Source organism: Mastigoproctus giganteus, chromosome 10 (assembly GCF_048544385.1).
Source record: "Mastigoproctus giganteus isolate SK-2022 chromosome 10, ASM4854438v1, whole genome shotgun sequence".
Taxonomy (NCBI): Eukaryota; Metazoa; Arthropoda; class Arachnida; order Uropygi; family Thelyphonidae; genus Mastigoproctus; species Mastigoproctus giganteus.
The window spans coordinates 50,975,953-51,000,882 of record NC_143584.1 but is presented as its reverse complement, the minus strand read 5'-3'; the positions used below and the strand labels follow the sequence as shown (position 1 = coordinate 51,000,882).

Genomic DNA, 24,930 nt, shown 5'->3' with positions numbered 1-24,930 from the left:
AGAGAGAGAGAGAGAGAGAGAGAGAGAGAGAGAGAGAGAGAGAGAGAGAAGTAGAAAGGAATCACCAAGAAAGAGAAGAATGATGATATCCAGCTCAGGACCCTGGGTGTGCCAAGCCCATACTCACCAGATATGAGCCCCTGGGGTAAATATGTTTAATCCAAGTGAAATTTACATTTCCCCTCCAAGGTAGAAAGTAATGAGATCTTCCACAAGCTGCCTGTAGTTGCTGGCTTTAACATTTCCTAGAAAACCAGTTGAAACATTTCAAAAAGCTTTCCACGCTGATTTCTCACTATCAACTAAGGATGCATTCAAACTGTTCGTCTTTGAAAATTTGCGTTATTTGTGGATCAATGAAAATACCTGCATTAATCTTCTCTGTACTAAGGTCATTGAAAGTCTTAGGAATTTCTCTTGCAAGTATGTGAATGCAGGACAGTTCACTTCCAAAGCCTTCATGAAATTTTTCATGAGCCCCAGTTTGATGAGGAGTAGTGGAAGGAAAACTTTATTTGGATCTACCAAAGGTTCAAATGCTATGTTCTTCATTCCAGTTGTTTGTTAATGATTTTTGTTGAGGCCAACTCCTCTTCTCATAGTGCATATTCTTGGCATGGCTATCCCGCTCAAAGAAAAAGCAACAATACTTAGTGTAACCCTTTTGTAGTCCTAATAAAATGGCGATTACCTTTAAATCACTACATATCTGCCAATCATACTTCTGATAGTGTACACCTAAGAGGATGTTCTCCATGTTTGCATGTTTCTTTTTTATGGACGGCATACACAAGAGGTATTGAAGGCAGCATATTTCCATTGTGTAATAACACAGCCTTAAGGCTAACCTTAGAAGCATCTATAAACAGTCACCTTTCTTTGGGAATGTGCCTTATGTTCATTGCTGCTATTAGACCATCAACATTCTTACAAACAGTAAATTCATCTTCTGTTTGATAGAATTCATCATAATCTTTATTTTGAATATGAAATGTCAATTTCACAGAATGATCTAGAACAGTGGTCGCCAAAGTGGTTGATATCAATCCCCAGGTGTCGATATAACATTGTTAGGGGGTCGATAGAAAAATATAAGACATCATTGTACGGGTACTATTTAATTTGGTTAACTTGGATTACCTCCATCCTGAATGACAACGCAATTAAGAGTGAATCGTGGGAACAGTGACATGAATAGGACCTGTAAGATGGAGCACAGTCATGAAAATAGTTACGGAGGCCAATCAAGTAGGCCAAAATGACGTATTTACCAATAAACGGATGTCGGTGGTTCCCGCCTGGCCAGTGTGGCAGGAGCAATATTACAACACATACAAGGTTGCTTATTAACTTATACTTAAACACATATTCGATCCCAGTCTCATTTTTACGCATCGACATACAAGTGATCGTTAATGTTCTAAAATTCATCAATATACATATTATAATTCAGTCGTTATTTATTCACGAACTAAACTTCTCTATGTTGAAGAGTTGAGCGGGGCTGGTAGTTTTGTACATCCTATAGAAATACATTGTGGTTACCCCAGTAACCACAATGGCAGCTTCAGATTCTAAAAAGAAATGCAGACAATATTCGTTAGAATATTTGAAACTTGGGTTTATTGCTTCATTAACAAACGAAACAAGGCCTATGTGTCTTCTTTGTGAAAAAACTTTTAGTAATGATGCAACGAAACCAGCAAAAATAAAAGATCATCTTCAAAGACTCCATCCCGATAAAAAAGATAAAGATCTTGACTTTTTTAAGGAACTGAAAGAGAAATATACACATCGACCAACTATAACATCATTTATGAAAGTACCTGCCGAAGCTGACAATAAACAAGGATTAACAGCCTCCTACAATATTTCTTTTAATATAGCAAAAAAAGGAAAACCATATACAATTGCAGAGGACACCGTTATACCCGAAATCAAAGAAGTAATTGAAACCATAATGAAAAAAGATTCTGACCCTGTTTTAAAATGCTTACCATTGAGTGCGAATACCATGAAAAGGCATATTGGTGAAATGGCTGAAGATGTAGAAAAATCTGTAGTATCAGAACTCAAAAATAGTAAGTTCTCTATCCAACTTGATGAATCTGCATTCGATAGTTCTTTTATTCTATGGCTTATGTAAGATATTATAGTAAAACCAAACATCAAATTATTGACGAATTTTTATTTGCAAAATATCTTGAAAGTGATGAAACGGGGTTAACAATTTTTCAGCGATTGGAGAAATATTTAAATAAGTATGATATTCAATTTACTAATATATCAGCAGTAGCCACAGATGGTGCACCTGCAATGGTGGGCCGTTATTGAGATTTCGCTGCCTTTCTGAAAGAAACAGTTCAAAGTGTAGGTACTATTCGCTGTATGTTGCACCGAAACCATTTGGTGTCAAAAACTCTCAGTGACGAACTGCATAATACTCTAAGAGTGTGTATTAAATCTATTAATCATATTAGAGCTCATCCTCTTAACTCGCGATTGTTTGCCAAACTTTGTGAAAAAAAAATGATGAAGTATCAAACCAATTACTCTTGCATACTGAAGCAAGATGGTTGTCTAGAGGTGCAAGTCTACAAAGATTTGCTGAGTTGTTCAACTCAAGCCTAGAGTTTCTTACGGATGTTAATTTGTTTTTGAGTGATGAACTGAAGAGAAATAAGAATCATATTTTCTACTTGGTGAACTTATTTTCAAAATTTAATGACGTACAGACCCGACTACAAGGTAAAGATGTCACGATTATTCAAGCTTGGACGATTATTTTAGGCTTCCAAGCTAAATTAGCCTTATTTAAATCATCATTGTTACGAAAAGATTTTCAGTACTTTTCGAATCTACGACAATTGGAAGTAAAAGATGAAGACTTAGAAATATACACAAAACATCATCAAAATTTGAGCGATGGTTTTAAATTGCGGTTTGCAGATTTTGAAAATATGCACATTCCAGATTGAATTATCACGCCATTTTCTGTAGATATTGATGAACTTATTAAACAAGATGAACTTATTGAATTGTCAGTTGATCTTGAAGCTAAGATGCTTTTTAAAAATAGGACTTGAAGTTACTTTTGGACGAATATAAATGTTGTAGAAAAATATCCAAAACTTTCTGAAGTGGTACCCCCTTTTTGCTTGCATTTCCAAGCTCGTACATGGTTGAAGCTGGCATCAACCATGTACGAATTAACATGGCTGAAAAGCCATGTTAATTCCATTTTAACAAAACAAAGAAATAAGCTAGATGTAGAATTCTGTGGCGATTTAAGGCTGAAACTTGCTAATTTTGAACCCGACACTGCTAATCTTGTCAAGAGTCATGAAGTACACCCTTTACATTGACAACGTGAGTAAATTGTATACTAAGTTAATAAAAGTCTTATTTTCATATATATATAAGGAAGATTGTATTATTGTTATTTTGTTATCTAAATTAAATTTTATATTTTATATATTATTTATCCCTCCTATCAAATATGTAATGTTAAGAAGGATGTCAAAAACAAAAACGTATCCCTCTGACGTTAAGCCAATATAATAATATATACTATATTATACATACAATAAACACTGTAACTAAAAAATAAACAATCTAAAAACTCACATAAGCGTCTTTTTTGCTTGTCCTATTATAATTACGTAGTAAGTAAAATAGAGGGGGTTGATAAAAAGTCAAGAAACTCTTGAAGGGGTCGACGGTCAAAGAAGTTTGGTGACCCCTGATCTAGAAGATTCCACAGTTGCAGCTTTGAGGCAAAAAGCTCTGCCTTATTCTTTGGCAGTTCAAGATCCCTGATAGGCCATTAAGTTCACTTTCTGTGATCTTATGTGGTTCAGAAAGGATAAAAGGTTTGGACAAAATGGTGGATCCTGTGATGTAGACAGCCGTGTACTTCGTGTATATCAAATTGATGTTCATCAGTGTCTTCATCTTAGTCAGTGTACACACACACTTTACAAGGAATTAGATAAATACATAGATAAAACAGAATAGAACAGAATCTTTAACTGCATTGCATATACAATTAATCGCATCATGGCACAGCATGGTGATGTCAGGGATTTACAAACAGATATACAGCAATACCTTGCAGTGTGGCTTCAATCAGTACAGGATTCACTATAGTGTGGTTTATAATCTACGACCGTGATTGATAATGGGGTCATATATGACTGACATTTTTCTAAAATTTTCTATAATGATCTCCACAAATTTTCACCACTCCCTTATTCTAGATCTTTCTGCAAGCTTATACAATGTGAATGCACATATGTACTATATATAAGTATATTGGCATCACTTACTTCCAAAGGTAGTAAGTGAATGCCAATATACTAAGTTCAGCTTCTTCTTAAGCATGGGTGTATCCTTTTTGCGATTTTTTTTCTCAGTGATCGCTTTATTATGAGTGAAAAAAGAAAGTGGGATAATAACAAGCCAAAGCAACGTAAATGGTTGAAATTAGAAGAGAAACTTGAAATTATCAAATGCCATAAAAAAGGTGATTAGTTTGCCAAACTCGTACAAGACAAAGGAATAAGTGAATCATCTATAAGAAAAATTGTAAAAAATAAAGAATCAATACAAAGATTATGGAATAACTACCAACTCTTTTGCCTCAAACACAAACAATCGTAAAGAAAAGGAGCTCTCTAATGATAAATATGGAACACCTGCTACGATATGGATAGAAGATTGCAATCAGAAGTGAATCCTGTTAAGTCAAATGGAAATTCAAATGAAAGCTATAAGTATTTTCAATGCACTTAAAAAAAATTAAGAAGGGGCAACTGATGAAGCATTTTTGGCAAGTCGTGGTTGGGTCTTTTGTTTTAAAAAACTCTTGGGGATTCATGTCCATATTGTAAGCAAAAGTGCAAGTGCAGACAAAGATGCTGTTGAAAAATTTCCTAAAGAATTTATAGAAATTATTAAAAAAGGTGGGTACAAAGATAACTAAAATTTTAATGTTGATGAAACGGGTTTGTTTTGGAAAACAATTCCATCTAGAACTTTCCTATCAGAAAATGAAAAAAACTCAACCAGGTTACAAGGCATTGAAAGATCGTCTGACACTTTTTCTGGGTGGAAATGCATCTGGCGATTTTAAATTAAAACCCGTGCTTGTGTATCGTGCAGAAAACCCAAGCACTTAGCAGTTATGCAAAGAAGGCTCTCCCAGTTGTTTGGCGTTCAAATAAAAAAGCTTGGATAATGAAAACCTTGTTTGAAGAGTGGTTTAAAATTTACTTTTGTCCTGCAGTCGAACATAACTGCAAAGAAAACAACATGGATTTTAAAGCTTTGTTGTTATTGGAAAATGCACCAGGGCATCCAACTCGACTTTGTGACTTGAATGAAAATTTCAAAATTCATTTTCTTCCACCCAACATAACATCTCTACTGCAACCAATGGATCAAGGTGTCATTGCGACATTTAAAGCATATTATTTGAGACGAACGTTTTCTCAAGCAATAAAGGCTATCACCAGAGAAGCTGCAAAATCTTTGGCTGAATTCTGGAAAAATTCAATATCAAAAATGCTATCGAAAACATAAACGAAGCATGGCTCGAAGTTAACGAGAGTAACATGAAAGCAGTGTGGAAGCATGTTTTGCCTCATTGCACAAGCGATTCCTGGAGCTTTGAGTCCGAAATTCAGGATGTTTCTGAAGACTTCATCAAAATTGGACACAATCTTGGATTCGAGTCTTTGGAAATGGTTAATGTTAGAGAGTGCATTGACGCATATTCTCAAGCTCTTGATAATAATACTCTCCTTAATTTAGACCAAGAATGGGCATATGAGGAAGCAGAAGGAAGTCCAGAGTGTAACGGAGCTAGTAAAGTGCGAGAAAAAGAATTTCCCTTACAAGAACTTTAAAAAATGTTTAGGGCAGTGGAAACTGCTTCAGACTTAATTATGAATCATGACCAATAGCATTAAGGCCCGACGAGAGTTAGAAAATGCCATTCAATGTTACTGAGAACTCCACAAAGAAAAGAAAAGAAAAGAAGAAAAACAAAGGGGTGCAACTTAGAATTAGTTTAATCATAAATATATGTGTCTATGTATGTATTTGTATGTAAATATCAGAGGCTTTTGCTGAAAGTGTAGGGTTACAAATACAGCAATACCTCGCACAGTGCAGTTAACGCATTGGAAAAAACTACTGCACTGACAGAATCAGCACTAAACGGGGAATAGTTTCAATGGAGGAAAAATAATGATACATGGGTATCATATCATAATGGTATCATAAGGATTTTTTTATAGTAGAAATAATTATGCATGATTAGGTAGAAAAATAATAAATACAAATAGTAATGAGGTAGTCTAAGAAAGAAATTAATTGATAAAGTTTATTTTAAAAAAGGAAAACGACAACAATTTTATTTTGTAAAAATTAAAGCTCGAAAATTTTACTGATTAAAGAAAAATCTATCTAATCTAATGGATCGAAACCATGTAACATCCTTTCCCAATTATATTATTTTAAAATGCTACAAATGATTTCATTAATAAAGGTTTTGCCTTGAGATAACATTTAAAAGTTTGAATTTTGGAAAATATAAAGGTTGTAAAAGGGATGGCCATAGTTCAATGGTTAGCACAAGCGGCCAGAAGTAAAGAGATTTTAGGTTCAAGCTGTACGCTTCCAGCAACAAAAAATGCATGGCCTATTGTGACTGTCGCACTAAAAATCCTGATGTAATTAATAATTGAAATATGTATGCAGTCACAATTAATTTACAGTAAACATTTTTGGTCTTCGCTTGTCTAGAGAATAAATGGAAATTTATTTATTTCCAGATGAGAGCAGAACCAGATGTTTAATATATACAAGAGCTCATGGCTATTTTATTAATTGTATGCATGTGTGAATTTTGAACATAAAATGTTTCCTCTTAAATTTACTGTCTTTTTTTTTACACTTACTGGATTATCAGTTATATCTTTAGTTTTGTCACTTTGGTTTCTGGAAAGTCTAAAAAAGTAGTGGGGTTACTACCAAATGCATAATGAAATTTAATAATTACTGGGAGATGCCATCTATATTACAGATAACTGGCACGTATATAAAATTTCTATGCCTTCGGTTGTTGCAGTTTAGCACTGACAGTTAATGTGGGATTTATTAAGTCTATGCTAAGTGCGAGACAGAAAACCAGTGCAATGTTTGATGTCTTTTACTCATTGGCGAAACAGATTTACAACTGTGTCTGAATATCAGTTTTGAGAGCTTCAGCAAAGAGTAAGGAAATTTTCCGAATTTATTCACAATTTACAAGTTGGTAATTACTAAAAAACCGAACTTCTTACATAGGTTGGAGTTTCCGGTAAGGTAATTTTTTTTTTTTAAGTTCTTACATCCATTCCCATGGCTATTCAAGAATATGCTTATGATCTGTATGCATATCAGAGGCAAATGAACTGCAGTCGAATTTTCTAGTAATTTTAAGAAATGCTGAGGTACAGCTAGAATTCACTGAATTACAGAAATGATGAAATCAAAATTTCTTAACCTACTGCTTTTTACATTTAACAAATTCTTTCTTATAAACATTTGCAGAACAAGTTACCAAAAAGGCCTGCCAAACTTAGCCACTGTGATATAATGAAACAGTGCTAAATATCCTATTAGGAATGTTACCTAACTGCAAGTTTTAAATGTACTTTTAAGTATTTAAAATTCTTTTGTAATTCTACAAGAAAACAGGCCTACGTTTGAACTCCTCACCCCAGATTTTAACAGTATTATTTGCACCCTGTCCATAATGTTATTTCCTGATGTGGCTTTCTTTGTTAATTAATACATTATGAAGGATAAGAAAATTTGTTACAGCTCAAAAAAAAACAGAATACCTAAAAATTTACCTCATGTAATCTCTCTTCTGTTGTCTTTACATTCAATCGACCAACAAATAGAGTCAGCTTTGGTTCACCCATAACAAACCTGTTAGGTATATAAATGGCCTGCAGAGAATACAAGAAATTGAGTTTGTTTTTAAACCCACAAATTGATAACTTTTAACTTCACTAGCACAATTAACATTCAATACTTCCCTCTCCTTTTTTAATAACATCCTCTCTCACTCAGTTTCAAAATAATATAGTATATTACAATTAAAGTAACCTATGATTAAGATATCTGAATGGAGATCCATTAAAAAAAAAAAAAAAAAAGTCCTCTCTTAAACATAGTCAAGCTGCATCACCGTATATTGATTTCTCATGCTGTTGTAATTTGCTGGTTTTTAGTGCTCCAAGTATGATCTGTATAATTATGTTTTTCAAAGTTATAGAATTTACTTATAACTAAAAATCTCCTGTCTACAAGACTAATTTCTCATAATATGTGTAGCCACTGATTATAAAAAATTTTAATCTTCTATTACAATTTTTCCATAATACACAGAATATAACAAAAAAAAAAAAAAAAAAAAAAAACCCTCACACTTTCCAAGCATCTGGCAGTAACACTTTTCCAGTGACAAGCAGTCATGGTTAAGCATTGTGACTAATATCTGTAATAGCCAAGTGTGACTCCTTCTACTGAAATCTCAAAGGGTTATTCCCTCTCCTGGGAATAACAATCTCTCTCCCGGACTTTTTTATGCAGCATATCACTCACAAGAAATTTGCTACAATTTCCAAACTTCTCGCTGGAAAGCTATATGTGGCAATGGTAGTAAACAATTTTAAGCACATGGCCCAATATGAAGCTCTCTAATAGCCAAGCTTCCCACTTTGCTCTTCACTCAATGTACTAAGTAGTTTTAGGAGATTCTTCTCAACAAACATACTAGAAGCATTTAGCACTCTGAGGATTGATCCTGAAAGACACTACGAACATCCCAATATCAAAGAATTCTGGCTAATTTTTAAAATTTTTGTCTTACTGATCGAAATTATGATTTCTTGAAATGTCTGTTCCTCTTCCCACAATTGTAAAAGAATAATGTATGAATCGATTTCTGAATATTTCAAAGAATAATAAATAAGTATATCATGCCTAAGATTAGTTGTATTTGTAAAGTGGTCTGCCAGAGCCAGCAAGTACTATAACTTATACAAATCAAAGCCTATTCATAGAGGCATAACTAGGCATAATCTGTATTAAATTATTTAATCATTTAATTAATTAATCATAATATTAATTACATTATTAGTATTAATATTACAAGAAGCCAGTCTTCTACTGCATCAGCCAAAAAAAAAAAATTGCAATCCTTGTTTACCTTCACCCCGGGGGCTCACATCTGGTGGCTTGGCACACCCAGGGTCCTGAGCTGGATATCATCATTCTTCTCTTTCTTGGTGATTTCCTTCTACTTTTGTTTGTCTGTCTGTCTGTCTCTCTTTCTCTCTCTCAGGGTAACTTGGGAACTTTTTTTTTTCCTGGTGCAGCATAAGCCTCAGGCTTCCTTGCACCATATGGCTATTAATAATAATAATGGCCTTTGAATTTCTCTATGCTATCAGCCTCAAATACCCATGGAGGCAACTTAATCAAATGACTGAAAACTTGTCATCTAAAGAAAAACATGCTACAGTCTAGCTTATAATCCTGCCCCCTTAGTTTGAATTTGTGCCTCCCAGTTCAAGTATCATTAATATGTGAAAGTTTGGCTTCATTCATTTTATTATCTCCAATCACAGCTTTATAACCTTTTCAGTCACATCTCCTCTGAAGTTCTATTATCAAATTTTGGAGCCTAAAGTCTCACCCGCTATGGGCAGCCAATTTGCTAGTCTCACAAGACATTTACTCATTTTTACGTGAAGCTAGTCTCTCTCTATGAGATTGCATCTGGATGTTCCAAATGCAGCCTCACAATTATCTTCTATAGTGGGATTATAATCTACACCTCTTTACAAGCAATCATTTCATATGTAATTGACAGGAACATAGGTCAGTGCTCTTTGCCACCTCTCTGCTCTGCACAGAGAACTTTGTCTGCCTGGATCATAATCCCAAAATTCCTTTCTTCTTCTGCCATTTTTAATTCAACTCCACTAAGCATATATGCTATTTTGGTGTTTTATTTTCTAAGTGTAAAACCTTGCACTCTGCAGGATTAAGATGCAATTATCAGTTTTCTCATCCTCCCTGGAGGAGTACTGCACGATGCCGGTCACTAACTACTTTCCCAATCTTTGCATAATCTAAAGTGGTTTTGACATTACACTCTGTATTCACTGTTGCGATCAATGCAAAATATCAGTTCTGGGTTATCAATAATTTTTCCCCCCTCATTAAGTAAGGGTCAAATAGAGTTTTGATCCTCATCGCCATCTCTTAGCTGGTGATTTTTCTGAGTCAGCCTTTGCCAGCCCAAACATTTCTGGAATACAATTACAGATCAACTTATAATCACTATAGAGAGCTTTTCATTGCTTTGTGACCACGTCATGCTACTTTCTTTTTTTTTTGATCTAGTAAATCAGCTAGCATCTTATTCATCCATTTCAGCTTACTCCTCATTCTACATTTTTTCTAATGGAATATATGCATGTGACTTCCATGACAATGGCTTTAAATTTTTAAATTCTCCTCCTGTATTCTGTAACAGCTTAGTTGACATGGTGCATCACTGTCTGCCACTTTTTTGGAGAAGTCTGGGTTTGATTCCCATTGAACTCAGCAGTGGAGGAATTTCTCAAGTCCTCATCAATTAAAGCTTTACTTATGTCAGATGAAAGGAGTAGAGTTTCCACCATGGGTTATTCGAAATTTTACAGTCTACACTACACACAACTTGTCCTGTATAAAAACACAAAGAAAAATACAATATGGGTATCAGCAATAAGCTTGAGGGCCATTAAAACAATAATTTCTCTGAAAACAATATTTTCTGAAACAAAACAATTTTGAGTTTTGTTTGTCCTCTTGGGCAGCTTACATGGCACAATGCACTGCCATCTAAAACTCATTTGGAAAGGTCTGGGTTCAATTCCTGTTGAAGACTTTAGGAATGTCTAGAGGTTTCTTCAATGGAGGATGCAGTATTTAACTGGATCCCCCCCCCCCCAAGAATTATTTGTGATTTTTCAGTCCACACAACGTGCAAAATGGATATGAGTGATAAGATGTGGTGCCTCTAAAATAATAATTTGCATTTTACTTATTTGTGTTCTGTATATGCACACTGTTCTCTGAGCTGATATAAATCACGAAGCATCTTAAACTGTCATAACCCTCTTTACTGAAATTGGGACCCTCGTCCTTAATTTTAAATACCTTATTCAGCCATCATCCACCTGCACTATCAAAGCCTATGATACTATCTGAATCAAGAGTGATGATGTCCAGAATATTCTTGAATATACTGATATATATAAAAGTCAACTAGTTTATAACAAAAAATGGTCCCCATACTGAGTTTTTTCTGCAATTGCTCCAATTAATAAGGGACAGATCAAAATCTGCTGTTACAAGGCAACCTTCTTAATTAAATTGAGATATAAAATAATAAAATTATTTTAGAAAAGTTTCTAGCTTTTATACTAATTGATTTAGATAATAGCAACTGTAGTGATTTTTTAAAATTAATTAATAAAATTCTAAATTCAGTTATTCTGGGGCTTCTCTTTAATTCCATTTGTACCTATAATTGGTGCAATGGCCTTGGGCACATTCATCATACCCTATGCATATGATGTATGCATACAACATAATTAGTATTACTTGCGACAAATGATGTAAGCAAACAGAATCAACCAAAAAATAAATAAACACACCAGCAACATCATCTATACATCCCTGTCTAATAAAATTACTCTCTGGTTCAAAGCAGTTTTCACAACACCTATCCAGCAAACATCCTTTTTCAATTTAAATTTATGTCCCCTTTAGTGTAGTGTACTGGTCAAGAAAGAGCAAGGAAGCCATATTAGCAATCAGTTTATTCAATCTTTTTAAACACTTCAGTCACATCTCCACACAGCTGCCTAGTTTCTAGGCATTTTAAATTGGTAAAACCGAAGTCATTCTTGGTAAGGGTACCCATTGCTGTCAACTAATCTTGTTGCTCTTCGCTGTACCAGTTACAAATCTTTCTTAAAATGAAGCCTGCAAACTATATGCAGTACTCAAGATGAAGCCTAACCATTGCTTATATAATGAGATAAATTACCTTGCCCCAGCTTGACTTAAAATTGGCAAAACCTACCATCTGTCTACACTGCTTGGAAAACTTCATATCTGACTGCACAATTAGCCTCCCCAAGTCTGTTTCACTTTCCACTACCTTGAGTGGACGTGTATATGTAAGGGTGGCACCTAGAACGTCAGTTCAGCTCCGCCTCGTATCGCTGCGAAGAACAAAATCAACTGTAAAGGGATAGAAATGTGTTGGTGTAGGTTTGTGTGTATTGTGTGTGTGTTCTGTTCTGGCCTCTTTGCTACCAGAAGCATCAGTCATCTACCTGGACAAATGATAATCTTCTCAGTGGGTACTCGTCCACACCATGGGAAGGTGGGCCAGTCCTAGCAAAACATGTACTGTCTCAAGAGAGACTCTGACCCACCTAGTGTTGCAAGAAGGTGGGCCAGATTCCTCTGGGGTCCCATTCCAGAGAGAGGAGGAAAAAGAAAGAAGAGGATAAAAAGGAAAAAAGAAAGGGGAAAAAAAAATAATAATAAGTTTAAATTAGGCTGCATTGCAGTAGGAACTCAGGGCAGAGCACATGAAGAAAAAAATTTAAAAAAATAAAATAAAAAACTTAATAAAGAATAAAAATAAATAAAAATAATAATAATAAAAACTTAAAAAAATAATAAAATAAGTAAATAAATTGGCTGCTCTAGAGTGGGAACCAATATAGAGCATGTGAAGAGCAAATTAAATAAATTAAAAAATAAAATAAAATCATAATTTAATAAAATAAAAAATAAAATAAATAAATAAACTAGCTGCACTAGAGTGGGAACTCCAGGCAGAGCGAGCAAAAAAAAAAAAAAAAAAGAAGAAAGAAGGTGACAGCCTGCAAATATGGATCCCTTAAGTCACTGAAGAGATATTGTTAGGTGCAGTTCAGTTACAACAATGTAGCTCTGCTTCCTGCGCTCAAAGACTTGGGATACATAGGATTGGAATGCCTTCAGATTGTCAGGTGTTTGGAGTAGAGGCCCTGATTGATGTTCAGAGATACCTGGCAGCCTTCTTACGTCATTGTGCAACCTGCATTCGAAAAGATGTTTCCAGTTTTCTGACCTGCCGCAGAAACAGCGATCTGTTAGTAGCAAATCCGTGTTCGGTAACCAAGTAGGAGGATTCCAAGATGAGGGAAAGCCGAGTCTTCACCGTTTTCGAAGTTGTGAAAGTGACAGCAGGAGGGAATTTTTTGGTAACGGAGCTTGTATATGAGGTATTCCATCTAGACTGCCAAATGTTGACGAGTTCGTTATAACAGCGAGCTCTTTCTGCTTTGGGGTCAGCATTGAGATTTAGTTCTATGTCATGTATCTTTGTTGGTATTTTCTTTTTAATTCTGAAGCTTTAATTCTGTCATGTGGCAAAGTTCCAGCATTCACCTGGATGGCAGCTGTAAACACTGGCATAAACTGTGCGTGACCAGGAGCATAGCACGATGAATGAAGTTGACCTTGTCTTTCATTTTTACTCGCTAACCCAGTGAAACCACACTCCTGTTGTGTAGGTCACAATGGGGATGAAAATGGCTTTATAAAACAATGAGTGTTTTGTTGGAGAGTCTCATGATGGCAGCTGAAAATCATTTCGTTTTGACCCCTAGGTATTGTAGATGCAGAAGGAAGTTCAGCTTATGGTAAATGATGAGGCAAAAGGACTTGAGCCTGCATCACAATTGGAAGCTGTTTCCCGGAGATCTTGATTTGCGGTGGGTGGTGCAGGTCAAGCTTTGATTTAAAAAAGCGTCATTTTTGTTTTGCTGGTACTGATTTGAAGCTTGTTAAGAACCATTGAGGAGTAGAGATCTGCTAGACAAGATTTGCTTTGTTTTCAAGGTTAGAGCATGATTTCCCAGAAATAACTACTGTCAGGTCATCTGCAAATGCCATAATTTTGCATCCTTCAAAGGATTTAGAAAGCCAGCTGTGCAGTACCACACAGTTGATATGTTAATCTGGGATGACTGCTACCCATATGAAGTAATTTGCATCTGTTGATGTTAAACCTCAACCACCACTTCTCAGCATGCCTGCTATTTTTATAGGACTTGTTGCAGCAGTATGTCTTAATTCCCATCATTAACTAACCTTTTTATCATTAGCAAACTTTGACATTAAATTTGATATAATACAGCAAGGATACCTAACAGCAAGAATAGGTGCACGTACACTTATATGAACACCAATGGTAGAAGCATAGTAAATAAAGGATGAATTTGAAGTGCTGGTCAAGTCATCAAATGCAGCCATCATGGGGATATCAGAGCATGATATCACTCAGATATGAGATGCAGAATTTGAATATGGGGAATATAACGTATACAGAAAGGACAGATAGCAGTAGTACAGGCATGTGATGCAAGAAAGCAAGCTTATGTACCCAAAAAAAAAAAAAAAAGAAAAAAAAAAAAACCTATTTCACACATCCATTCCGTTTAAAAGTTTGTCCAATTACTCGAATTTTATTTAAGCTATCAACTTCTACGACAGATGGAAGTTTGTTCCAGCAATCAACTACCCGTTGGCTAAAGGCAAATTTCTGCACATCTATTCTACAACTGTCTTTCCTCAATTTGAATGAATTTATGCCCCCTCAGGTTCATAATCTGAGCAAGAGGAAAAATTAACCCAGGGGCTCACATCTGGTGAGTATGGGCTTGGCACACCCAGGGTACTGAGATGAACCCTGGGTGTGCCAAAGGTCCATCTCATGTGATTCCCTTCTACTTCTGATATTTGTTCTCTCTCTGTCTCTTTCAGGGTAATCTAGAATTTTTTTTTTTTTTTTGGCTGGTGCAGCATAAGCCTCAGGCTTCCTTGCACCATATGCTGCTGCTGCTGCTGCTGCTGCTAATAATAATTGAATCAGCACATAATACCTCATTACTTCGACAGCAATGGTGCAACACTGGAGGCCATCCACACAGCCGTGTATTGTGCTGCTGTAGCAGCCACGAGGATTAATGGAAGAGAAGCGAGAGACCAGCAGAAGAACCGAAAACAGAATGAACTTGTCTCCATTGTCAGCAAACTTCATATTTGACTGCACAATTACCCCCAGGTCTTTTTCACTTTCCATTCCCTGAGAGTAGTGCAACAGAGTTGTTATATTTCTCTGAGCTAGAGGAAGAATCCCATCGGCATTCAGCTTGCTCAACCCATTCAAGGCTTTATACACCTCAATCAGATCACCTAGCAGGTGCCTACTGTCTAGGTGCTGCAATTTGCAGAACTTAAGCCTTTCGCCTTTCTTGGTAAGAGCACCCCTTTGTTCCCCTCACCAATCTTATTGCCCTTCTTTGTACTCGTTCTAGCAACTCTACATCCTTCCTAAAATGAGGCCTCCAGACCTGTACACAGTACTCTAGGTGTGGCCTAATCATTGCCTTGTATAATGGGATAATCACCTCCCAGTCCCTACTAGCAAAATTCCTATATATCATTGACAAGACTCCATGACCTGCCCTGGCAGCCCATCCGCACTGCTCAGCAAACTTCATATTTGACTGCACAATTACCCCCAGGTCTTTTTCACTTTCAACTTCCCTGAGAGTAGTGCAACAGAGTTGTTATGTTTCTCTTCGGTTATCACTATCCATATGCAGTACTTTACATTTGTCAATGTTAAACTTCAGTTGCCACTTCTCAGCCCATTTTCCCAACTTATCTAGATCCAGTTGGAGTAGCATACTATCTTTACTGTCGTTAACAACACTGCCAACCTTTGTATCATCTGCAAACTTGGACATTAAACCTGATATACCTTCATCAATATCATCGATAAATATACAAAACAACAATGGGCCCAACATCGAACCCTGGGGAACTCCACTAACAACAATTGTCCACGAAGAGCAGTGTCCATTGCTCTGACATCTCCCACTCAACCATCCCTTTATCCATTGTAGCAACTTACCCTTAATGCCATACATCTCCATTTTGTACAGCAGTCTTCCATGTGCAACAGTATCAAAAGCTTTCCTGAAATCCAAGTATATGATATCAAAATTATTTTTGGCATTCAGTTTCTTTGTGACTACATCATAGTATCCAATCAAATTGGTCAGACAAGACCACCCTTTAACAAACCCATGCTGTGTCTTAACTATTACTGCAGTCTTGTCTAGATGATCCTGCAATGCTTCTCTAACCAGTGATTCCATTATTTTCCCTGTAACACAAGTTAAACTAACTGGTCTGTAGTTACTTGTGTCACCTTTGTGAATTGGTGATACATTTGCACACCTTCAGTCCATGGGGACCTCCTCTGAGTCCAAGGAAGCTCTCATAAGTTGATAAGTTACTCTGGGGTTATTGCTACCCATGTGCAGTACCTTGCATTTGTCAATGATAAACTTCAACTGCCATTTCTTAGCCCAACAACCCAATTTTCCTAGAATTTGTTGCAGTAGCTTACCCTGATGATGGTTGTTGTTAACCACCCTGCCAACCTTTGTTTTATCTACAGGATTGGACATCAAGCCTGCTATAGCTTCATCAATATCACTGATAAATACTAAAAACAAAAATGGACTCGGTAATGAGCCCCAGGGAACTCCACTAATAACTTTAATCTTCAAAGAGCAGTGCCTACTGATAACCACTCTGTCTTCTTCCACTTAACCATCCCTTTATCCACATCAGTAACTTGGCCTTAATGCCACATTACTCCAGTTTGTTCAGCAGTCTTAAGTCCAACAGTATCAAAAGCCTTCCTGAAATCTAGGAAAAGTCAGTCCTCGTATAACACGTGTTTACACTACACGAATTCGATCATACACGATTTATAAATAGGGGAACGATATCTTATATAACACAAACCGAATTCGCTTATGCACGATTCGCCTTTGTGTTTACAAGAAATGGCAGTGAACGCAGAATCGCCCCAACCAAACGCAACACGATAGGAATGAAGAGAAGATTCTGAAAATGTATTTATGTGTTTTATATCAGTGAAGGGGAAACACATTTCACCATAATAATGTAAAAACCAACACAATTCCAGCTATCGGTATAATCGCAAATGCAAATAGATTGAGTTTACTACCAGTTTATAACAGATTCCACTAGCAGAAACGCAACTGGAAATTGTTTTTATTGTTTTATGGTAGTTTTTTTTTTTTTTTTTTGATTTGGTAGTTGTTGACGCATCGGCTTCTGTGGCCATATTGCACCTCACAAGGTTTTTGCAGTACTTTGATCCAAGCCCGAGGCGGGAATCGAACCCGCGACCTTTTATGGTAGTAACCCCTAGATATGCGCTTTAGTAAAATGTGAAGTGTTAATAGTGTATCTCTGCCTTTACGGTGTTGTTTATTCAGTTGCTACACGCGTGCAGCTTTGTTTATGTGTATCAAGCGTGCCTCCTTGTTTGGTAATTATGCTTTATTCCCTAAAAATGAGTAAAATACTTAAAAGGTGTGAAAAGGAAGCGTCCTGGTGAAGACACTGCAGATTCAGAGAGAAAAAGAAAAGCAATATCAATAAACAGAGTCGGACTGGATCAAAAATTCTTACCCGGGAAAATTTTGTAGTAGGCTCATACTAGCGTTTATGGCCAAAATTCCTCCGGACCACCGGGGTTTCCCCGGTAAGGCTTATGGCCAGTCTGCCTCTGTCGATAGAGAAAAAATATGAAATTGTGAAACGCTTTGAGTGAAATGAAAGACCATGTGGAATTGCACTTGCTACAGACCTAAATGAGGCAACCCCGAGAATTACAAAGAATGCAGAGAAAATAAAAACAACTTTTATAGCAGGAACAACTCAAAGTGTAATTTAAATTCATTAGATTAAGACACAAAGAACTGGAAGAGATGGAACCGCTGTCATCTGTTTGGATAGAAAATCAAACAAAAAAAAAAGTTTGCTTACAATAGAAGCAAGAGCACTAGCAATATTTTATTACGTAATAGTTGTAATAAAATACGTAAGTATTTTATTACGATTATTTATTGTGTTTTGTAATGTTTTGGTTACAAATGTGTGTTCAATAATGGGTGGCCGGCACCTAACCCTATTTTTCCCATAGGGCCTGTTGTTTATATTGCACGATTTTGCATTGCACGAGGGTTTCTAGAAACACAACTATCGCGCTATACGAGGACTGACTGTATATGATGTTAAAATTACTTTTTGCATCTAGTTCCTTGGTCATCATACTAACCTATCAGGTGTCAAATCAAGTCAAAAAGATGATTCTCTATTTTAAATAAATCAGGCGAGAGCTGGCAGCTATTTGAGTATGTGGCATAAGTGGAAATTTGCAGAAATCTTTATTTAATTCTGCTGAAAAAAGAATTCACAAACAAAAATGTGAAAATGAAACTAATAGTCACTTCCATTTTCCAATGCAGAAAACACTTAGGGGCAAGAAATTTCAAAAATTATGCATGCACAGTTTTTTTTCTCTTAGAATTCCATTTGGTGTATAGACTCCAATACATTCATCCATAATTCTTAATTCAAAATATTTTAACATCAAAAGATTGAGAAGTTTCATATAACTGAAAAAGCAAAATAATTATTATTCATTCACTTCACAAAGTTCAACACAAAAATTATTACAAAAAAGGTTGCAAGGAACAACTCTTTTGAGAGATCACAACTGTTTTCAGATTATGATTTTCTCCACCAAAAACCCTAACATGGTCCCCCAAGGTTGAGACAATATAATATTTTAGAGTTGGAGAGGGTAACAGTGAGTTACTTTAACTAGAACAGGCAATTTTTCGACATACAATCAAAATATCAAAGTGGAACCTGTCAGGTCTCCCACATCTGCAATACACAAAAAGTGCTAAACTGATCACATGGTACCTACCTCATACTTTCACATAATAACTCTGTGAAAACCACAGAATACTGCCTTAAAAACAACCTGCATAAAGCTAGCTCTCCATTTAGGAAGGTACAGAAGTTTGTCCTTAAACATGAACTAACAAAAAATGCAGAAGTCTTTTTCTACAAGGGACCCAACAGGTCTTGCGCAACCAGTCATGTTATGCACTTAAACATAGAGTGAAGCATATGCGACACTGTAAAAAATAAAGGGAAGCATCGCATTGGACACAAGAGTAGTGCGTGGTAAGTTTTTTATCTATTGCCATACTTTTTACGTAGGTTGCTGAACATTTTTCGATACAGTAAGACTTACGTAGCTGCAGAACTTATGTTACGTTAAACAGAATACATTACGTTAGGCAGAATACGAGAAGTGGTGAAGGGATCAAGCACCAATGAAGTCAACTAAAATAATCAAGGCTATGAAATACATATCAGTTTTTACAGTACAATAACATGTGTTTTTTCTTCTTTTTATTATGTATACATAATAAAACTTCACCACTCTGGCTACTTCACCGCTGTCTCCAGAAAATTTAATTAAACTAATCAAAATTATATAACTATATTTCTTCATTATTCTGAGGAGATTATGTGGTTTTTGTAATTTTGGCATATCGGGGATAAGTAACAATATTATATTAGTCATTCCCCAGTTCGTAAAACTCGACTTACGTAAGACGTCCTGTAATGTATCTCTTATGTATGTTGAGGACTTACTGTATTTTTGGATTAACCAGGAAAACGATTATCTGGGAATTTTTTTTTATCATCTATCCCGGAAAGTCGAGAGTCTACTGTATAGTAAAAGATGGGAAATAAGTGGGAATGAATAAATTTTCTAACATTTTTAAACAATTTATTAATACATACATATTAAGAAATTACTACTTACACGCTGCCAAGAATTGATCAGTACACTTTTAAAAATCACATCATTAAATATTTGGCTTTTTTTTTGTTGTACACTGGATTCTACTGTACACCATTCATAAAAATGTTCGCATTTGTTTAAACTTTAAACACAGATATATTTTGTTACATTTTCTTCCCACTGAAGGCCTCGATGCAAAGTTTAAAATGCTGCCAACGTTTCTTGTTTGGAATGTTTAATATTGCTCTCATTTTCATCCAACTCATTGTCAATATTGTCACTAGTTCTTCAAATACACTCCAAAATGTTGGAGTCACTTGGATATTCAACTACTATGACATCATTATAAACTCCTAAAAATTCCTGAAGAACAATTTCTCCAATGATCAAACCTTGCTTGGAACTCTTCCCAAGATTGCTCAATGTCTTCTAACAGGTCATCCCTCTCATCTGTGTTAATTAGCGTTTTAGCAAAACCTGCTTTTGCAAAACAATTCTTAATCGTTGTTTCTATCACATCTTGACTCCACACTTTTGCCAACTCTGATATGCACATCCACAAATCTATAACAGAATCTATAGGCTGGCTGGTGTCAAGTGCTTTTTTTTTTTGGGACAGTACACAACAGTACGGCGTACCGGCACCTTTATTAACAGTGATGTGTGACATTTGGATGCAAGTGCACTTCGAAATTTGTAATATTCCGTAAATTTTTTTCACATGTTTACCTACTATTCAAATAAGCTTAAAATTATTTAACTAAATTTGCATTTTTCACTGTCTATTGTTAAGATATTTTCTACATAAAACTGTATAACCATTTTTATAATTCTAAATTACACAGCTGGACCTTGTTTAACGAAGTCCTGTTATAGCAAATTATTTTGAATTCCCCTTGGAAGTAACATTTAAAATACTTTCCGTTGAGCGAAGAAAATTTTCATACAGCGAAAGGATTAGGAGAGAATTAACTTGGTATGCACTGTTTGCATTTCTAGCCTTCACACATTTTAGGTAATTAGTGCTGCTAAGCAAATTAAGAGAGCTAAAGAGATTACCATTCTACAACTTAGTGGTACCAGGTAAAACATATCCGACCACCTGTCCCACATGGAGATTGGTTTGGTTTGGATTTTATTGGCGCATTAGCAACTAAGGCTATAATGCGGCAAGACCCCCCCCCCCCACATATGGAGAAGTTGTGTTGGTCAACAGTGAGCAGATCAAGAGTATTCCCAACGGGCTCTGGTCCACCTTCTACTGCAGTGGTGTCCAAACTTTTCCCGTACAGGAGCCATATTCAAAAAAATTCAAAGTTAGATTTCTTTAGTGTGTTACATTTTCCATATGTATGTAAAAGTAAAATTAAAAATATTCGAAAATTTTATTAAGTACAATACATAATTATATTTACTGAACAAAATTTAAAATGCTGTTTTAGTTCACTTTCCGGGTGGGCCGTAGGTTGGACACCGCTGTGAATCAACTGTAAGCGCCCCATTCGAGAATTAGGAGAGAGTGATTTTCTTTCACTCCAACAAATAATCATCTGTTGTTTCGCGGAAGTGCGTTATTCACACTTTTCCCCTATCTCTGTTCACATGGTCACAGTACCTGAATATTCGAATGATACTGACATTTTGGACACTTTCAAAAAAAAAAAAAAGTTCAAATTTAAGAACTAGTGATGATACTGATGACGAGAGAAGGAAAACAAGGACAACAAAGGTATTAAAACCTTCTAAACATGAATTGTTGGCATTTGGTGAAAATGAAGTTAGAAAATTGTCAATTAGATTACAGTTAAATGAAGGAGATACAATTCATGGATTTTGGGAATACCTAATTGAAAAGATGGTTTCAGAAGAATTGAAGCATTTGACGGATGCACTGAGTACAATACCAATTTCATCGAGTGAATCTGAACGAGGATTTTCACAAATTAATCTGATCGCCAGCCCAACTAGAGCTTCGTCGATGACAAAAACAGTTTCTTAAAATTGTAGGCCCACCACCGACCCGCTTCGATCCAGCAAAATATGTCGATTCGTGGCTGCTTCGGAAACATCATTCAGCAAGAGACACACAAAGAGGAAGAAAAGAAGTCGGCATAGGGTGTCGGATAACAACTTAATAAAAATTTGGAATAGTCTACAAAAACTTTATTATGAAATTATTTTTAATTATGTTATTTATTTTTACTTATAATTTTTTACTTATTTCACTCACGTTTTACTTATTTTTTTTATATACTTGAATAATAAATTTATGCTTAATAAACTGTGTTAATATACTAAATTTGTTGTTCTTATTCCAAAAACATTGCTACTAAAGTAACAATATCAGGAAAGAAAATTTTTAGAGAACTTTTCATATCCTTTTCATTTTAAAGCATGAGTACTGGCACCTAGTTTTTTAGAAAAAAAAAAAAGCACTGCTGGTTTCTATTCTCAGTATAATTTTTTTCAGTATGTGCCTTCGGTAGTTCATTTTCAAATTCTTGATAATGCCTTGGTCCACTGGCTGCAGTTAACATGAATTATTCAGAAGGAAGAAAACAAGCTTCACACTTGTAAGTTTCAAAATTATGGAGTGAAGGTAGGCAGGGCAGTTGTCGACAATCAACGCGATTTTTCTGTTTTCTTTTGTCCTCTTTCTATCGAAATTTAAAATCCACTGCTCAAAAATTTCACTTTGTCATTCAAGATTTTTTGTTGTGGTCCAACTCTAACAACAACTTTACTCCTTTGAAACATTGGGGTTGTTTACTTTTGCCTATTACCAAAAGTTTCAGTTTTTCATTACCAACCATATTTGCAACCAAGAGTGTAATTCTCTCCTTACTATTTTTACCACTAAACATTTATCACCTTTAAAAGTCAGTGTCTTGTTCGGCAAACATTTAAAAAATAGACGTTTCATCAACATTGAATATGTCTTTGGACTCATAGGCCTCCATAATTTTTTTTTCAAAACTGTTTCTTTCCAATGGGTATAGTCTTAGCATTAGCATTAGTAGAGGCATTTGATGCAAGAAAGCAAGCTTATGCAGCATCAGCCAAAAAAAAAAAAAAAAACCACTTCCACTTCACCCCTCTGTTCGTTCAAAATACCTGTCCAGCTGAGCCTTAAACTTATTTAGGCTATCAACCTCCACCACAAGGGATGGAAGTCTGTTCCACCAACCAACCACCCGCTGGCTAAAGACAAATTTCCGCACGTCTATCCTACATCTGTCTTTCCTCAATTTGAATTTATGCCCTCTCAGGTGATTATTCTGAGCTAGAGGAAGAATCCCATCAGCACTGAGCATGCTTAAACCATTCAAGGCTTTATACACCTCTATCAGATCACCTCGCTGGTGCCTAGTCTCCAGACACTGTAATTTGCAAAACTTAAGCCTTTCTTCGTAAGAGCACCCCTTTGTTCCATTCACTAATCTTGTTGCCCTTCTCTGTACTCGTTCCAGCAGCTCTACATCCTTCTTGAAATGAGGCCTCCAGACCTGTATACAGTACTCTAGGTGTGGCCTGACCATCGCCTTATACAATGGAATAATCACCTCCTTATCCCTGCTGGAAAAATTCCTGTATATCATTGACAATACTCCATGAGCTACTCTTGCAGCCCGTCTGCACTGCTCAGAGAACTTCATATCTGCCTGCACAACCACCCCCAAGTCCCTTTCATTCTCTACCACTGTCAGTGTTGTACCACAGAGTTGATACGTTGCTCTGGGGTTGCTGTTTCCCATGTGTAGTACTTTACATTTGTCAATGTTAAACTTCATTTGCCACCTCTCAGCCCATCTGCTCAACCTTTCCAGATCCTGTTGCAGCAGCATAGTGTCAGTAGTGTCCTTGACAACCCTGCCAACCTTTGTATCGTCTGCAAACTTGGACATTAATCCCGATATACCATCATCAATATCATTTATAAATACAGAAAACAATAATGGACCCAACACTGAGCCCTGAGGGGCTCCACTAATAACATCAGTCCACGATGAGCAGTGTCCATTGATTACCACTCTCTGTCTTCTCCCCCTCAACCACCCCTTTATCCATAGCAGCAATTTGCCACCAATGTCACACTGCTCCAATTTGTGTAGCAGTCTTCCATGTGCAACAGTATCAAAAGCCTTTCTAAGATCCAAGTATATAATATCAAAGTTATTCCCTGCATCCAGTTCTTTTGTGACTGCATCATAGTATCCAATCAAGTTGGTCAGGCAAGACTTCCCCTTAACAAAACCATGCTGTGTCTGAGCTATAACTGAAGTCTTGTCTAAATGATCCTGCAGTGCGTCTTTAACCAGTGCCTCCATTAATTTTCCTGGAACAGAAGTTAAGCTCACAGGTCTATAATTACTTGTGTCAGCCTTTGATCCTCCTTTGTGAATTGGGGTCACATTTGCATATTTCCAGTCTATGGGTACCTCCCCTGGTTGTTCTTTGATTGCAACTCCACTTTCATCAGGAATAACTTTTTAAAATAAGCCATGATGCTCTTTAAATTTATTCAGCCAACCAGAACTGGCTTGGAATGTTTTGTGCCCCAGAAAAGATGCATACGCCATAGCCTTTTCTTTTATTAATAGCCCTGATATTGGCATGTTTTGGTCTCAAATCAACTTCATCCACTAAAAACTGCTTCATCTACATCTTCCCAAAGGCATAATCTCACAAGCTTCCGATTGGATGGCATTTCTTCAAACAGTTTTTCAGTTTCAACTTCAGTTTTTCAGGTTAACACACTACTGGCAGGAATACTAAATTTTAAAGCAATTTCGTTTTATTTTTTTTTTTAATACCCCGATCTACACTATTAAGCACTTCCACTTTTTAACACTACACTCAAGGATTTCCTCTTAGACACTGTAAAGTTACTTGCACAGCAGTAAAAACAAAGCTGAAATTAGGGACCACTTGTAGCTACCATGTAAACAACAGAGATAAGTGAAATTTAGTGAAAGTGTGGATGACCCATTTCTTCGAAATAACAGATGAATTTCCGAGATAAAGGAAAA

At 36.0% G+C, this 24,930-nt stretch overlaps 1 protein-coding gene across 1 annotated transcript in view; it reads right to left on the bottom strand.

Moving 5' to 3' along the window:
• The window catches only part of LOC150079032 (U11/U12 small nuclear ribonucleoprotein 35 kDa protein-like), a 90,102-nt gene that overhangs the window by 50,080 nt on the left and 15,092 nt on the right, over positions 1-24,930 (bottom strand). Inside the window, exon 3 of the mRNA XM_090382686.1 lies at positions 7,905-8,003. Within this exon, the coding sequence (XP_090238812.1) occupies positions 7,905-8,003 (99 nt within the window). The remainder of the gene's footprint in view (positions 1-7,904; positions 8,004-24,930) is intronic.